Source organism: Tetrao urogallus (assembly GCF_951394365.1).
Source record: "Tetrao urogallus genome assembly, chromosome: 1".
Classification (NCBI taxonomy): domain Eukaryota; kingdom Metazoa; phylum Chordata; class Aves; order Galliformes; family Phasianidae; genus Tetrao; species Tetrao urogallus.
The window spans coordinates 85987201-86005662 of record NC_136813.1 but is presented as its reverse complement, the minus strand read 5'-3'; the positions used below and the strand labels follow the sequence as shown (position 1 = coordinate 86005662).

Below are 18462 nucleotides of genomic sequence, written 5' to 3'. Positions count from 1 at the left end.
CTGCTTTAAAACAAAAACTCAAAGACGCGCAGGTTATGAAAACAGGATGTCAGCCTTTGTCAGAGAAGATCACAAGAAGTTTGAGGGTTTTTTTATTCTAGCTGCCTCTTTCTCTTTCTTTCTCTCTCATTTTCTTGCTCCCTCCCTCCTCCCCCTCCTAATTTCTGTCAGCACCGAGCACAGCTAGAGGGAGAGAAGAGGATGGCGGTGGCTGAGACGCAGCTGTATGCAAAGGTGTCCAACAAACACAGGAGCAAAAGCCCCTCTGCACTCCTGGAGTCTCTCCTGGCCAAAGGATTCCCAGCTCACATTGCGTGAGTAATGTTTTCAGCTACTTTTGTACAGTGATAGGTGTTTCTTGTATCTACTTAAATGCAGACAGTGTGCATTTTCCATCAAGAGAACAAGATGCTTCTTGAGGGTGATGTCTCCATAGAAGGAGCAGGTCTGTCTCACTTTGAATACCTTGTAGAGCACTGTGTATTGATCTTATTGCTAAAAAAACTTGTTCTGTATCCATTTCTAAAACTATTCTGTATATTTGAAGACACGCTTTTCTGCACCTGGAGTTTGAGAGACTTCACAATGAGTTAAGTTGATATGTATAGGTCACTCTTGGGATGAATCCTTTCATTTTTTTCTACTTACCACTGTTATTACAACGGAAGTAAATGTGGAGGTAGCATCTGTACAAAGATTTTTTCAGGCCTGGCAAAAAAAAAGTGCTTGCTGGGTTTTGTCACAGGAGACTGTTTTAAAAGGGTAAGCTTTCATTAACAAGATGCCACATGAGTTTGTCCCTTTTTCTTTCTGTCCTAAATATAATCTTGTTTCAAAAGCACATCCTACCTGGAAAATGTCAGGCCTTGTCCTTGGCAGCTCCATCTGAGGGAGGATGAACTGGTGACAGCACTTCCAATTGAGTTAATAAAAACTCAATTACTTGAGTTAATAAAAACTTGTTAATAAAAACTTGTTAATAAAAACTCAGTTACTTGGTGGTAACTCCTTCCCCAGATATGGCTCTGGTCAGAAAAAGACGTTTGGAGATTCTACAGAGCATCAACAAATTTCTGAAGGGAAAGTCTGGACTCTGTGGTGGCAGACAGTTGTGCCATGGACTTATGACTGAAGAAAATAAGTCCTTTCATTAGAATGTCAGGGGAGTACTCACATAAGTGTTTGAAAAAGGACATCAGTATCTCTGTAACCTCCATTTTGATTCTAGATTGAAAATTAAACAAGTTGACCAGGCTCCATTTTTCAGGAACACCAGGTGCTTGGTGAAGCATCTTTAGATGTGATGCGCACAGTTTACAGGGAAGCTGTGGGTTCATTATTCCTGGTTATGTCCAGTGGAATTTTAGCTGTGGAACTTAAAATCTGTCTTGTCATTTCTCTAGTAGATAATATTAGTATGGTCACTCCAAACTAAGGTCTAATTTTTATTCTGTATTTTATGTTCTCCAAATTGCTTTCAAAACATTCTCCCCAATGATTGACGAGGCTTTGTGCTTTCTAGGTCAAAATCAACAGATGGTGGACAAAGTGCAAAGCAGTCAACATAAAATGGCAAAAAAATCCAAAAGCACTTTATTTATTTGTTTGTTTTTCCTTACAGACTTTAACACACTGAAAATTTGGACTGTAGTTTATGAAACTTCTTAGTTGTTTCTGTAAGTCCTGGCTTCAAACACTGATGAAAGCTCTGAAAAATTGCTTGTCTGTGACATCCTGGCCTATAAAAAATAAGGCTCATTGGAAATATTATAAAATCTTTCATAATATAGGACCAGCATGCAAAAGCAACGTTTTTAGAAAGAACAAAACACAAATACTTGAGCAAGTGAGCAAAATGAATACCTCATGCTTCGACAGAACAGAAATGTGATAGCTGTTTTCTGCTTTAGGGAAGAACCAGCTTATTCTCCCCTATAAATACATTACTTTTAATTCAAATTTTAAATGATTTATTCCTACTGTTTATCTGAAAGTATTAGGCATGTATAGAATTTATCGTATACATTATCTTTCAACCTCCTTGGAAGCACAGGATGTCTAATTACAGCCTAACATTTTGCTAACACTGGGGGCTGAGAAACCCTGCTGGAAAGTATTCTACTACCAACCTATATGATGGGATGAAAGATGGAAACAGACACAGGGAGGAGCATGGGGGAGCAAGGAGATGATGCTGAGCATCATGACAGGCCATGGCCTCAGGTCTCCAATGGTCTTATTACTTTTATGATTGCACAGAGTCAGTGTAAAGGAAAACTGCTGTCAAGCTCTGCTTGCCTTTGGGGCTGTTTACAAAGAGCTTGTCATCAAATGGGAGGAGCAGCATGGCATAAAGTGATAAAACACTCACATTGAAGTGTAGCAGTAGGGGACAAAAGCTGGCAGTTCTGGCCAAGCAGCAGTAAGCATTTACATTCCAGCAGGGTATGATAGGAAAAGCTGCATGGGGAGCACAACAAAAATACAAGTTGTTCATGTTTGACATGACAGAGAAGGGAGAATCAGCAGAGAAGCAGAAAAAAAAAAGGATGCAGGTCACAGGGAGGACCACAGAGGAAACAGGGTCATTTTTGACCAACTAGCTCATGGTTTTGGGATTGATATGGCCATAATCGTCAATTCTAATTTTAGAGAGGAGAAAGGTAGAAGGTAGAGCTTGAGTGAAAAGATCGAGTTAGTCTTCAGCTGTGCTGATTCTCCACTAAGAACCAAGTATGGTTGCACATGCACAGATGCACATTTCATTGTTTTTAACAAACCCATATGTATTTTTGCATTAGAAAGAAAAGTCTGGGAAGAAGCAACCACAACAAGATTAAGACTTGCTCCTTAATGCACTTATGGCACTCCAGTACATGCACAGATGCCATATGGATAGAGGGAGATAAAAATGTGAGGATTAGGTTAAACAGATGGATGCCCTCAGCACGCAGCAGTCAGAAAAGATAACCTCAAGAAAGAAGGAAGGATAAGCAGATGTGGAGTAACTTGGTACTTTTTCTTCCATTTCTGCTGTTTCTCATTCCCCTTCATGTCACTTCTGAGAAGGTTACAGGTGGATTGCAGGGCTGGAAATGAGGTTCATGGGTGCAGGTGCTACTTAAACACAGGGAATCCTTCACCCTCCAAAAACTCAGCATTTACTCACAAAGACTCTGTCACATAAAGAATGTCAATGGCATTTTGAAAGCTCTAGCTATTCTCCTCTCTCTGGTGACCAGCAATAAAACCTGTGGGAACTGAAACAGGGGAAGGCTAGGTTGGAGGTTAGGAAAAGGTTCTTCACCAGAAGTTGGTGGGCATGGAATGGGCTGCCCTGAGCAGTGGTCACAGCCCCAAGAAGCTGAAGCTCAAGAAATATCCACACAATGCTCTCAGACATAGGGCTTGATTTTTGGGTGGTCCTTTGTGGAGTCAGGAGTTGGACTCCATGATTGTTGTATGTCCTTTCCAACTCAGGAGATTCTATGATTCTATGAAAAGGAAATATGAACCAAATTTGATCCCAAAGAATGTCAGTTGAATAAAAGGGGGAGAAAATTGAGATATTATATGTTATCTTGGAATTAACCTGTGGCTTAGGTCTGGCTCTTTCTGGGCTATGGGAAATCCTCAGTCCAGAGTTTCAAACTCCAAATAAGTATGTTTTGCTTAGGTTATATGTGTGGACTTGAATCTGGCACTTGAATCTGGGCTTCTCATTAATTATCAACAGAGCAAACCCTGTTCTTACAATGTGTGAAGGGACAACTAAACCAACCCAGAGGAGGCCCATTTAATCAGTAGGGGTGCTAAGCAAATTTACCTTACCTTACTCCAAAACACATTCTGTGGATGTTCTGTGGAAAGGGCAGATTACCATCTACAAGGAATTAAAGACATGCAGCAGATCCGACTGTCTGGAGAGCTTCAAGAACATTAATATGTGCCAGGAATAGGAATAACCTTGTCATTATAGGTTAGGTTATTATAGGTATACATTATGCTGAAAAATAGAATTGGCTGCCACGTGTCCATTCTTCTTTATTTTATTAAAATCACAGAAAACAATTTTAATGTTTTCTGTTATTCTGATGAATCCACTTTGTTTTCATTTGGTTTGTGTGTTTTTTTTCTAGGCAAAAAGCCTTGGTTGCTACTGGCCAAAAGTCAATAGAAGATGCTGCAAAATGGTAAGCACCTGTGATTTCTAAGGAGTGCTTTCACGTTAAAACTGAATAAAAACACTTGTTCACATACTGATTCTGTTACTCAATTTGAAGTTAGCTGCTTCTAAAGGCCTTGCATGTGAGTTTTGTTTGTTTGTTTTTCATTTTAAATGATCACAGAAATAAATAATTATATTTTCAATGATTCTGGGAAGCAAGATTATTTGCAGAAGGTCTGGGGTAAATCAAGAGCTGAGCAGAAGAAACTACTTTTACCACAGTAATGTCTCACAGGATTGGGGGACTGGCTGCTCTGGGCAGACATTTATCCTCAATTTTAAGTCTCCTTCTTAACTGTGGGCTACTCACTGCAGTGGGGCTATAGTATCTGAGCTGCAATTGTGTGCATGCATGGGGCATAGCCAGACAGGCATTCAGAGCTGTATCACAGTAAACATGCTCCCTGCCTCAGCACAGTGCTTGTGTTTCGTGGGACCTCATGGTGCACACCCAAGGAAGCCAAGAAAAGAAGAGTAGGTGGCTCACATGCTTTCTCTGTGTGACATTTTGATTTGTTTTGATTTCAGGTTGCACTCTCACTGTAACGATCCTTCTTTGGATGACCCCATCCCCCAGGAATATGCTCTTTATTTGTGCCCCACTGGCCACTTGTTTAATTGCCTGCAAGAGTTTTGGAAGGAAAGCAAGCGGCAGTGTGGGAAGAACAGAGCCCATGAGATTTTCCCTCACATCACACTCTGTGACTTCTTCACGGTAAGGCACAAAAAGTAACCACTGGTGGAACTGGACAACCTGGCAAGTCCAGGCCAAGAGGCTATTGCTATGGTACCATTGCTATAGAGCAGCTGCACAAAATAATTGTGTAAATCATACTATGATGTGAAATGTTGAGCACAATGAAAATACAAGCATTTTGTTGCAAAATATAGAATAATGTGGTGCCCTGCAGCCATTTGTCACAATTATGCAAACCAAAAAACATTAATAACTAATGCTGTGTTCTTGAGAAGTGTCAAGTTTAAAGGCCTGACCCTGGAAGAGATGCCTGAATTGTAAGCCTCGCCTCACACACCTCAGCTCTGTTTCAGATAGTATATTTCTAGGGATGAATGCACATTAGTGCTATTATATGTTCCTCAGCTGTCAGTGACAGATGACCTGGGTACGTCCCATATAGGATATAAGATTCCCTGCCCTGCTCCTACCTCCCAGCCCAACCTATTCTGTTTCCTTACACCGTGCATCTCCTGCACCTGAAAGGAGCAAATAGCTCTGCTAAGGAAAAGAAAAAACAAACTGTGTGGAACTGGAACATCATTAATGTCTGTAACTTTGGCTGGATGGCACAAATTCCATCTTTTTCTATTTACTTCTTAAATTGTTTAATTGACACTTTTTGTGGAAGCATGGCTTTGTACAATCCTTTAATTTGCTGTAAGTAGGGGACAAAAGATTACAAAGATTCTGAATTAACTTTCCTATGTACGTTGCTCAGCTCTTAAATTTTTTACCAGAGCAAAGAACTGTAGAATAACAATAATAAAAATTCTTACTTAGAATTGAAGAGAGAAGTCATGATCTCTAACTCATTTCAGATTAATTCAGGTGGTAAAATATCTTGCTTTTTCTTCCTTCACTTAATGGTAAAAGACCTCATCTCCTCATACAGTATCAAGACACTGCTGATCAAGCTGGCAAATATTAATACATTTAATACCAGGAATTTCAGGCATGTTTATAGATGTGTTATCTTTCTAAGGAAGTAATGCCCATCCTGTTTTCTGGTGTAACTTTACAAGACAGGCTGCCTCAACAACAGGCTGTTGATCTTAGAGGGTAAAGGATGTCCTTCCTCTGTTTTCTTTCAGTGTGAAGACCAGAAAGTGGAGTTACTGTATGACGTCTTAAAGAGAATCTGCAACAGCTTTGCACAGAGATTTCCACCAACTATTTCCCTATCACTACACTCATCCACCAGCTACCTTGGTTTCTTTGTTGGTGACAGCCACGCAAATATCCTCAAAGAGTTTGCTGTGGCCTTCTCTTCAGAGGCTTCAGCCCTAGCAGGTGGGATCAACATGAGAGGGAAAATGAGTGAGCTGTTGTGCAAACGCTTAGACACGATAATGAAACTATTTCCCGTGTCTCCACAGCAGTGTAGCAGATGTTTTACTGCTGGCAAGCACATTTTCCTCCTACAGATTCAAAAACAATGTGGCTAGAGGAGCTTGATTTAGACTCTGAAGATATGCTACTTTTGTCTAGGAGGTGTTTGTTGAACTCTGAACAAGAAAAAAGAAAAATACTAGAAGTCTTCATAAATTTATTCTATTTAGTAAATCCAGGCAAAGGTTTTGCCTGGCAACATCTTTCAAACAGCAATCCCTTAAAACAATATGAGATCTTTGTTTTCTGGGCACTTACACCTGTGCTGCTCATAATGGGTTTTGAAATGACCAGAGGTTATTCCATTTTGAGCTGTTACGGAGTAATTTCTGTGGGATCAACTTTATTGGGTTTGTTGTTTTCTGGTTTGGTTTTTTTTGTTTGTTTTTGTTTGTTTGTTTTTGTTTTTTTTTTATTATTATTTTTTTGCTTTACTTTTGTTATATTGGTCCACAAGCTGAAATGTTTGTCAATATAACTTGAGAGCCCATCAGGATTAGGATACGTAAGATAGAAAGAGATCTACTCCTAAATACCCCTAGACCTCTGTACCCAACCTGTACTCTGTCTTTTCTTCATCAGGGACCAGTGCCATGATTGTGTGAGGACAGAAACAAAAGAGAAAATACATGTTTGGAGGAAATAAACCAAATCTTAACTATACCCAGTTCTCTGTCTCACATGTAGCCTTGGGAAGACAGACCTTTCCACCTTGGGGATATTCAATTCTCCGTGGCCAGACTGAGGAGGAAGGCGGAAATGAAAAAGCAAAGAAATGTAGCCCATTGGGCCTGGGTTTTCCCTTGTGCTCACATAAGTCTGTCTCCTCCTGAATCTGAGTCACACATCTCCTTTCAGTGGTTGTGTGCCAGCTGGGGATCTCCCACACCCGCAGCATTCTTCATCATAGCGAGGACAAGCATTTTTTACCTCACACCACCAATGGGTGAAGTGCTTTTTACATTCACAGTTGTCAGGGTAATAAATACAATAAGGAAATGAAGAAGTATATTTTAAACCAAGCTTACGGAACTAAGGAAGGGAGACCTCTATAACTTCCTAGGAGCAGACACATACTTCAGACACTGGTGCAACAAACACCATATAAACATTTCCCATGACCTGGGAAACCTCAGCCATCAGTGGAGACTGAAACGCTGCTGCCCTTGGATAGGTTGGTCTGGGAAAGACAAATTCTATACGTCAGACTGGGAAAGGAATTCCAACAGTTTGTTTTTCCTCTCAGCTTAAGCCAAGGCTCCAGTTCAGTCCAGATTTCTGAATTATGTTGGCATAAATAAAGCCATGACATCTGGTAAAACAATTATTTAATAAAACTATGGTCTACTCTTCTACTAATTACGAATATATTTCGTGAATCATGCAAAGCATGCAGGATAAAACACAAAGAACTTTAAACGGCCTTCCCTTGTAAGTCATGATATAAGTTGGTTGCTTTATTCCTAGACTGTCACGTGAAGCCCTGCCTAAAGCAGCTCCACCTTACCTTGGCTCACAAATTCTGTCCTCACCACCAGAAGACTTTGGAGCAACTCGCCAAATGCATTAACCCAGAGGAGACCTGCCACTGGGTAGCTGCTCTCTACTCAAGGGACATGCGTTTTGTGCATTACCAGGTACTGTCATTGGGTTTATTACATTTCTGGGTCTGTAGTTGGAATATTTCCTGTAGTCATCTTATATGTTTTGTTTTGTTTTCTATGGGGAAAATCAGTGCATGCACAGTGCAGTGTTCAGAACGTATGGCTGCTTCAAGTATCTCTTTGGGCTGAAAAAACTGTATTCTTGAGTCTATAGGAGATATGTTTGTGGTTATCTGCTTGAACTGCATGTCAGCAAGATCCAATCCCAAACTGCAGCAGAAGAACTCATCTTACAATGAGCTATGAGAAAATAAAAGAGACAGGAAATGATGACCTTTGAACATTTCCTTGTGAAATCACTGCTCTGCAGTAAAATTCCATTCAACAGAATAAGTTTTTTTTTTTTTTTTATTGTTCAACAATGATGAAAAAGGCACAGGTTAAACTTCAGTGAGCACAGCACAGTTCTCCCTGGTCAACTTCAGTTTACCAAATTCTTAGTTTAAAACAGTCAATATTTTTCCCATTTTCATTTCTAAATTTCAACTACAGAATGATGAATACCAGCTGTTTTTTTAATCCGGACCAGTATATTGTTTTGTTTTGAATCTCATATTTTACTTGAGAGAGCTACAAGTAATCACCGAAATAGCTGACAATCCTTTTGCTGTGCCTTCTTTCAAATATGTCACACTAGTTACAGGAAAGAAAAAAAAAGTGATATTATGAATACCAAGTGCCTATTTTTACACTCAGTGCATATTCATAGTTATCTGTCTGCTGAAGTAGCAAGTCAGAGCAAGCTGCAGTTGGGAAATGGTGCTGATGGCAGTGGCTGCCACAAGCTTAGCACACGTCCCTTGCATGCTGCTGCCCCTGCAGCCAGCTCCTGGCCTGACCCAGCTCTGTCCTTCCACCAGACACTGCGGGCTCTCTTCCAGTACAAGCCCCAGAATATTGACGAGCTCATGATCAATGCTGGGGACTTCATCTACGTCAACCCAACACAGCAGTCTGAAGTCAGCGAAGGCTGGGTCATCGGGACCTCGCACCAGAGTGGGTGCAGGGGTTTTCTTCCTGAAAACTACACAGAGAGAGCCAACGAGTCAGACACGTGGGTTAAGCACAGGTTGGTTGTGATCCACTCCACAGGTGCTGGAGTTTCTGGGCTTTCATGACGCAGGGGTTTTATGCAGCTGCTGTTCCTCCTTGCTGCTGGGAGAAAGCTGGAGGTGAGGTGAGCAGAGGGCACCTTGGTATCTGCGTGGGAAAATGAAATTTCTTAACAAGAAGTGATAGGACACATGCACACGGAAGCCTGGAGTCCAGCTGATCAAAGGATAGCCTGCCTGTGCTCTTGAATAATGTGAAGCACAGAATCACAGAATGATTTGGGTTGGAAAGGACCCTAAAGCCACCCAGCCCCAACCCTCTGCCGTGGGCAGGGCTGCCACCCATCAGATCAGGCTGCCCAGGGCCCCATCCAACCTGAACCTTAGCACTTCCATTTCTTCTTTTGTTTCATTTCAGGAGGTAGCAAAACCAACTTGAAATTAAATGAATTAAACCATGGAAAGGTTACTCCAACACCTTGTGCTCATCCTTGCCTTGTCAATTCAACCTTTATCAGCAGGCATTTCACTGGCTTCCTGTGTAGCAAATGATTCTTCCAGATTAGATCTAATTTTTCTAAGCAAGAGGTATAGATTTCATCTGTGCTGAGCCCTTAGAGGCAGAGTGGTGACAATCAGGTATTATTTCCTACTTGAAGCTCAGAATTCAGAATAGTTACATCCAATGCATGTCATCAGTTCATATAATTTACTCTTATTTTTACTGGACAGATTACGACCTGAACAAAGTGATAAAATGGATTGCATGTGTGTGAAATATATTGAAGAGAATATGGAATCTTGGTTGTCATATGCCTATGGACAAAATCTGGACTTAAAAATCCCTTCTGTTTTTGTGTGTGCTCATATGATGTGTGTGCACTGTTTTTGCTTTTTCTACAGGGAATATGCTTTTGTGCCAGCTTCAAAATTTTTCACCCAATCCACAAATGATCCTAATGTTAAGCTGAATGGAGAAGTCCATAATCCTGTTATGTCAAGGAGTGTAACTGATGTTCTTTCACTTCAGGTAGTTGGGATTTTATTTCTTATCTTCACCATGTAGTTGTACATGATATGCTATTAAGAAAAAGCATATATTAAATTTAATACTGTCTTCCTGGTTCTCCTTAACATTTTTCATGTTATAATGAATATATGTAGCGTATGCATATACATTTACAGTACCATATCCCATAAATATTTTGTAGTATATGTAATGTGGTATTAGCCTTGCCATCTTTTACAAAACTCTCTTTTGCAGGAGCTATATGTCTTTCCACCAATTCATGTGTGCTCTTTAACCCTCTTGCTTGGATCCATGGCAGAGCCACTGCTTGCCCTGAAGAACACTTATTGTAGATGTGCACATCTTTAATCTAAGCATTTCCCCAGCCTATGAGCTTCTCCCAGGAAGAATGTCTAGACCACAAAACCTTAAACTCTGATCTCATAGCAGTTGATTGGTGCCTTATGGCAGAAATGCAGAGTATTAGCAAAATATATATATATATATATATATATATATATATATATATATATATATATATAAAAATACATAAATATGTATCTCACACCACTTCTTAAGAATTCCCTTCTCTGTTCTTGAAGATACACATCACTAACCTTGATGTTGCAACAATGATGCTGTGATGAATTGCTTTTTAAAAAGTTTTAAAGCTTTTGAGGTATTCTTCCTTATCTTTTCCTCTCTGTATTCATTGTAAACTAACTCCTACGTACTTAGAACGTGTTTGTAGCCTCGTGCAGACTAAGGGAAAACAAGGCCTCAGATGAGACCTGGGCTCACTAATCACTTAGCCATACACTGTTGCAAAAATGTAAAATCTCTGTTTTCATTTGGAAAAAAAGATGAGATTGATGTTAGAAAAGAATATTATTACTTAAATCAGCTAGCTGCTTTTCCTTTTTGTTTGTACCAACTACGCAATATATAGTAATGTAACTCCTTCCCACAGTGGAATTAAAAGATTTATCAGTACTACCTTTCACTAGAATAAACACTGAATTTAAATCTAACCTGTAGCCCATGAAGATCAGAGATATTCTTCATTTGCTTTCAACAGAGAGCTAGTCAGGCTTATTTTTGTCCTAAATATTCTAATCCATTTTATCAATTTAATACTCTCCCCCTCTGTGGTTGTTATCTATCTCTTGGGACAGCCCTGCTGGTCCTTGCTCTATTAGACAGCATCCAGAAATGTAGACTTTCCATGCAGGTTGTATATAATATTGTAATGGAAAGTAATTTTTATATAGTTTTCTCAGAACACCAATCTGCGAAGAGGTGTGTTGGTGATGCGCCATGGAGAAAGAGTTGATCAGGTCTTTGGGAAATCTTGGCTTCAACAGTGCTTAACTGCAGATGGTGAGTAAGATAATGGGAGTTTCTGAGCAAACCTGACCCAGAACTTTTTTACCACAGTATCAGAGTATAAGCGATACAGGATTCTACCTGTAGATGTAAATGCTGACACAGAAGAGTGAATAATTATGCGCAGTCAGACACAACACTTCTTTGACCTGCACCTAACCATCATCATGTCATAGAATCATAGAATCCTTAGAATTGAAAAAGACCTTTAAAGCCCGATGGTCCAACTTCCGTGCAATGAACAAGGACACCTACAGCTAGAACATGTTGCTCGGAGCCTGGTCCAACCTGGACCTTATGTCCCGCTGTCTTTTATGTTTGTTTTGGATAAACACCACAGAACAAACATTGCTCTGGTACGATTGTCGCTGACAGAAGCACAAAACATAAAATCTCTACTATTAGTTATTCAGATGACCTGGTTGAGGCTTATCAGACACCTCCACTTTCTGTGTTCTTTCTCCTCCACTCCCTTCTTTTGCTCCTTTGGAGCTTGCAGAAGAGGTGTTATTTTGTTACGACAGGTGATTTCCCAAGTCAGTGTTGTGAACTTAAAACGTGATCTCTTTGAGGTAATTAGTAGTCACTGGGATTTTTTACAGGGCTCCAGCCTGTTTTTATTTGCCAGCAGAAATATAATTCTGGTCTGAGAATTCAAAATGAATGGAGCCATTACAACGAAAGGCAGACTGTGTATTTTGTTGCTGCCTCCCTCTCATCACAGCAAAATGTTCCACCTTGTTTTAGGAAAATACTACAGGGCAGACCTCAACTTTCCTTCCACCCTACCAAAACGGAAAGACAGTATAAAGCATTTTGAGCATGATCCTCCTTTATCTTCCTGCGGTGTTTTCCAATCAAGACTTATAGGTAAGATGGATAATATCCTACAGCAACTATATGGGTTTGGGAAGCGATCTTTCAGCATCTGGCAGAGCTCACACTGGCCTAGTAGTAGAGAAACTTGCTAGCAGCATTGTTTGTGGTAACCATTCTGGATGGACAACTGCTGCAAGAACTTGTTAAACAGTAAAATAGAGAGAGAGGCTGGTTGTTCATCTTAGAGACCCAGTCTGCCAGTTCCTAGCCAAGATAGTTAAAAGAAGGAAACTGCAACACTACCTGTGCCCTGCTGCACATCTGCAAGAGAATGATGTCTCATTCACTTGTCACCGAGGGAGAGGGCTGGCTGGAGGACACAGCTTCGTGGTCAGCAGACTGTGGTCAGCTTATCACAGATAAAACTGCTGGCTGAGTGATATGGGTTAGTCTGACTCAGTTCACTCACCAAACAAAGTTATTTCTGCACCCTGAGCATGCACGTCTGATGTTGACAATAGAAGTCTGGAGCAAATGCTTAGCTGCTGTTGGCAGATTTTGAGACAGTCTTCTGTAATTACCTTTCCAATGCTTGGTCCTAGCTTTTTTTACTGAAACACTTTTGCAGTAGTTTCTCACTTATGGTGATGAGTGAAACAGCACCTCACGTTGCTGTTCCCACTAGGGGAAGCTCTGCTGGACCAGGAGGTGACAGTCAGCTACATGTACTCATCGCCTGCCCTACGCTGCATACAGACAGCCCAACATGTACTACAAGGTAAGGCATAACAAATGACAATGTCTTTGTCAAACTGCCATCAAGTTTCTGGGGGTAGCCAGCAGGAGCAGGGAGGTGATCATCCCTCTGTATTTAGTACTGGTGTGGCCACATCTCAAATTCTGTGTTCAGATTTGGGCTCCACACTACAAGAAAGACATCAAGGCCATGGGGCATGTCCAGAGAAGGGCAGTGGAGCTGTGAGGGATCTGGAGCACAGGTCTGATGGGGAGCAGCTGAGGGAACTGGGGTTGTTCAGTCTGGAGAAGAGCAGGCGCAGGGCAGACCTTGTTGCTCTCTGCAACCACCTGAAAAGAGGCTGTGGAGAGATGGGAGCTGGCTTCTTCTCCCAGGTAAACAGTGATAGTAAGAGAAGTTATGGTGATAGTGACCTCAAGTGAGCCAGGGGAGGTACAGGTTGGATATTAGGTACCATTTCTTCTCAGAAAGAGTGGTCAGGTGCTGGAATAGGCTGCCCAGGGACTAGATGATCTTCGCCGTCTTTCAGACTTTAATGATTCTGTGTACAATTCTGTGGTTATTTATTGTAAGCCAAAGGATTTTAGTTCCTTCATGCTTCAAATCTCTTTCATTCCTCCTCTTACATTCTCTCTTCTCCTCACTGTTCCTCACCTCTCCCCTCTAATAGATCTGTGAAGGGCTCACAGTTCATCATCATCCTTACATCTTCAGTAGGACATGTGCATTTCTTATGGGAAATGGTGCAACCCTGTAACCTCTCTTGAGAATAATAAACAAAAGAATGTATATTTTTACAACAATTACAGTAAAATTCTGCTGTAGAATGATTTATTTCCCCACAGAGTGGTCACTCTACAAAATGTTATATACAAATGGGTAAAAAAAGACATTTCCTTTATAAAGTTTATTCAGATTGAAACATTGCTGAGGTCTTTTGCTCACTTCTGTACTTTGAAAGTATCACAAGAGAACTCCAGAAATAACAACAATAATAATAGCAATATAGCTATAACATAACAAAAATGTCTCATTTTTTGTGTGTCCTAACATTAGTCAGACAAGAATATGTTGCCTTCATTTAAACACAATCCTTTTTTTTTTTTTTTTTTTTTTTTCTCAACAATAAGCAGTTTATTTGGTTAATGAAAATATTACAGCAAACAAAACAGAATGTACTGCCCAAATGTGACAGTTTGAGTATACCTTCTTCTTTTTAAGAAATACAGCTTGTCTTTGCAGGGCTTAAATTAGACCAAAAAGTCAAAATCAGAGTGGAACCAGGACTGTTTGAATGGACCAAGTGGGAAGCAAACAGAGTAATTCCAAACTTTATGACTCCCACAGAACTGACAGAGGCTTCTTACAACATAGATACAAGTTACAGGTAATTTCTTCCTCTCTAGCTGTTAAAGCCAGTTCTTCTTCTCCTGAGGTACCTCCTCCCTCTTTATATGTCATAAACCTTTAGGGACATTGCAAACAATGGATGATGCTAATCAAATTCAAGACTGCGTGGTCTATTCCCAAAGATATGCAGTCTTCTATCTCATGGCAAGAGTCAGCTTTGTTGCTCTAACATGGAGACAATATGGGCCTTTTTAGAAATGGGCACGTGGGCACACACCTGGAGCTTGCATATTGCATTAGCCTTGCTCTGGTGCTGCTTTCATATCCATTGGGTTGAGAGAGGTGTCCCCAACACGAGCCAGCTTTCCTTGTGATCTGGAGGGTGGGTTTGGGGGGCAGCTGAACAGTTCATGCCAAACTCAGTCGAGGAGGGCGTTGTTATGTTTTGAGTTGCAGCAAGGATTTTTTTGGGGCCCCCAGAGCTGAAAGAGGGGACTGATGCTATTTCTGAGTACTTGCAAACCACAGAGGAGCAGGAAATGAATGAGCTCCAATTTACCTAGCTGCTTACTGTGCTCTCTGGGGCTGCTCCGTGTGTGCAGTGCACAGCCAGCTCCAGGAAATTGCTCAGCTAATAAAAGTGAGCGTGTCTGAAGTGTCCCACTTGTGTAAGAAAGAGGGAAAGGAACTTCTCAGCTCATAATGTATTTCTTACAGCCAAGTGAGCATCTTCATTTTAAACTTCATGAAAGAATAAAATCTTTCCTATTCATGGGACATAGGTCATTCTAAACTTTTTCAACAGTTTTTTCAATATGAGATCATTTTCCTCAAATTTCCACACAGGACAGAGTGCAGGTATAGAGCAGTGGGAACTGGAGAGGAAACCTTTGCAACAGTGCCAACTGCAGCCTTACAGCTCACTCAGGTCCAGGCAAAAGCAGAGAGGATAAGCTGTAACCCTGCACATTTGATGCCACTTTCTTGCTGTCGTGTACAGGGTTCAAAATCCTCTGGTTGCAGAGGTAGTTTTACCATATGCACTCACTTCAAGGAGCACCTTTCACCTGGGTCAAGTCCCAGACTGTTCCATCAGCAGACTTAACCTAGCCAGAATTAGTATTAGCTATGATTAACAATTTAGCATGGGCCTGCCACACGGTTTTACCACTTATTTTCTACTTCTGTAGTTTGTGCTGCTGTAGTTTACCTGAAATGTATCAAGGACTCACTGGTAAAAGTACACTTTGATATCAAATCTTACTACAATATATGAATCTAATCTCTCTTCTGTCTATTCACTGAAAAAGGAGGCTAGCAAAACAGCAGGGCAGTTTTTTTGTAGAAAGAAATAAACATTCTGGATTGTGTCACAGCATGTGGCTAATCATATAATCATACTTGCCAGCCATGGCTGTGAATTTCTCTAGCTCTCAGATTCAAAGGATGATATGAAAAATAGGAAATGAGTTTGAGGAGGCTGAATTCTCTTGCCAAGAAGACCTAATATAAGCATCAACCAAGAAAAGCAAGGAGATTGTTGAGAGGCAGCAAATCACTGTTGTCCTGCTGACTATTTTGCTAGTCCCCCAGAACTGGAGAGGCTGGTAGGGCTCTCATCACTCGGAATTTGGCCTTCTCAGCTGCCTATCCTTGGCACCACCAGCCACTGTGCACCAAGACATGGTAGACTCTGCCATCTTTTTCCAAGTATGGACACAGACAGGTCAAGGAAGCTCCTGAGAAACTTTGGGATGGGTCTTAGTTTAAACAACTTCCACTGTAAACTAGGGCTTTTATTAAAGCATGGTTTTCTCTGCTTCTGGTGTTTTATGAACTACAAGATGTGGGCTTAAGTTTTAATGTGAATTGCTGAGGTATCGGTATGTCAGTCAGGTCAGTGGATAAACCCACATCCTTTTAACCAAGTGCTTCCTCTCATGTGTGCTCATTCATCTAGATTAAAACGTATTTCTGATTATATTGTCAGGGGAATCATCCCACTCTCTTCTCTGGTCCCGTCAGAAAGTTATGAGGAATATGTGAGCAGAAGCTCTGCAGTTATAAAAGAGATTGTCACTGCCTGCCCCAGCAAAGGTAAAGGTTTCAAATCTTTGTATATTCTGCAAGATACTTTCAGTATCAGGAATAGGCATGTGTTTGTCAACAGAGGCACATTTATCATTGATTATTTGTTTTGCACAGAGTTCAAGGTAGGCTTGTAGCTGTTGGCCTGTACTAAGTCAAAATAAATACAATTTACAGAACAGAAAAGAAAAATCAAACTTAAACAGAAGGCAGTAAAAAATTACAAGAGTAATTGTGATCATTCTACTTGTGCCTTGGGATGAAGATCAGCATCAGAAAATTGCATTTCTGGAAAGCTGTTCACTGAGCAAATACTTTTTCTCATTAGCTGCCATGTCTGCAACACGTCAGACTTTTTCCGACCAGCGCAGTACACTCTGCCACATTAACAAAGATGTCTGCAAAGTCAGACAACACCCTAACTACCTTTCTTTTCTTACTATGGTGTTTCAGGTGTCATCCTTATTGTGGGGCACGGCTCTTCCTTGGCATCTTTCACCCGACCTCTGATAGGACTCCCTGCCAGAGACAGCAACGACTTTGCCCACGTAGTCCGAAAGGTAAGAAGACTTTTTATTCAGTAGGCAGCTTTCTGTATGTGTTTCTGTACTTTCAGTATCGAGTTTTCCCAGGCAGTGAGATTTGTAACGACACGTCAATACCATTGACATTAGCTCTCTCAGTACAAAAGGATCTATCTTGTGTAGTTTTAGCATAGAACTAGTGGTCAAGAGAAGAATTTTGTCCTGTTAAACAACATATTAGGAGATTTTCATTCAACACCCATGCATAATCAGTATCAGGCAGCAGCTACATGTGAGGTGTGTGTGGAAACCTCTCCCTCTGGCATGAGCCTCCTAACTATAGAAGCAGGACTAAGAGCCTTCCCTCTCCTCATAGAGTTATGAGCATAATCTGCAGCTATATTCAGTGACTCTTTAAATTGTACATTTTCAGGTCACTGCAAGTTCACAGCTTAATTACTCAGCTACAGGGCAAAGCAGAGAAGGCTTTTCTTGCCAGCTTCACAAGCGAGGCTTGCCCTTGAGACTTTGCTGAAGAGTTTTTTTGCTTGTTTTACTTGTGTATTATCACCAGTGGCAGATTTTTTCACTTCAGTTTTCCTTATCATCTGTCTCGGTATTACTAAGAGGAGAATTCAGTCTTTAGACGTGATTTTACTTCCTACAGTTGATGCATAAGGAGTGAATACATCTTGATTTTCAAATCCAAGTGTGAGCTCAAGGTGATGGCACAAGCTCAGCTGTTTCACCATAGGCATCCAGCCTGTTTTCAGTTTGTTTCGAAAGTGTCAAAATGTTCCAAGCTCTATCTTCAGAATGGTCTCAGAATCTGCTCTTCTGTTCTGCTGCAAAACCAAATCAATGACCCTGCTGGTAACTGCTGCTTGTATCCTTCCTTCCTAGATCCCTTCTCTGGGCATGTGTTTCTGTGAAGAGCTCAAAGAGGAGAAGAAATGGCTGATGGTTAACCCTCCAGTGAAGACATTAACTCATGGAGCAAATGCAGCATTTAACTGGAGAAATAGTATCATGGAAGGTTAGAAGGCCAGCTTTGTCCTTGCATCTGCCAAAAACAAGGTGAAGATAGCTTGTGGTACAGCACAGTCCAGCAATACATCTAGAAAAGTTAAGAGTGGATGAGAGTTGTCCTCTCTGAGTAGCCAAAGCACAGAAAGCAGTTTGGTGCCTGAACTTTGCTTTCTTCTCAGTAATTGAGGAAAAAGAACATAGGACCTGGCATACAAGAGAGCAAATTCTACTGCTAAAGGCACTCTAGTAAACATTATTACATCTTCCAAGACCAAAATATAACCAGTTCAATGCAGTAAAAATTACTTGTTTCATGCACTTCTATATTTTCAGTCAGGCAGAGAAATAGAGACTGAAAAAAGCAGTCTCCTACCCGGAGATATCAGCTCTACCCAAGGCCAGTTGGTTTCCTGTTGACTCCTCCAGTT

At 40.8% G+C, this 18462-nt stretch overlaps 1 protein-coding gene across 1 annotated transcript; it reads left to right on the top strand.

Annotated features, from left to right (window-relative positions):
* Positions 1–201: 201 nt before the first annotated feature.
* Positions 202–18046, top strand: UBASH3A (ubiquitin associated and SH3 domain containing A; the record flags this gene model as incomplete). The annotated part of the gene is made up of 14 exons (XM_079549306.1): positions 202–314; positions 4140–4193; positions 4757–4943; positions 6059–6257; positions 7824–7993; positions 8881–9089; positions 9976–10102; positions 11353–11461; positions 12215–12337; positions 12972–13064; positions 14286–14430; positions 16384–16490; positions 16935–17041; positions 17909–18046. 14 exons carry the CDS (start codon positions 202–204, stop codon positions 18044–18046), a joined length of 1881 nt encoding a protein of 626 aa, XP_079405432.1.
* Between the last annotated feature and the right edge of the window lie 416 nt (positions 18047–18462).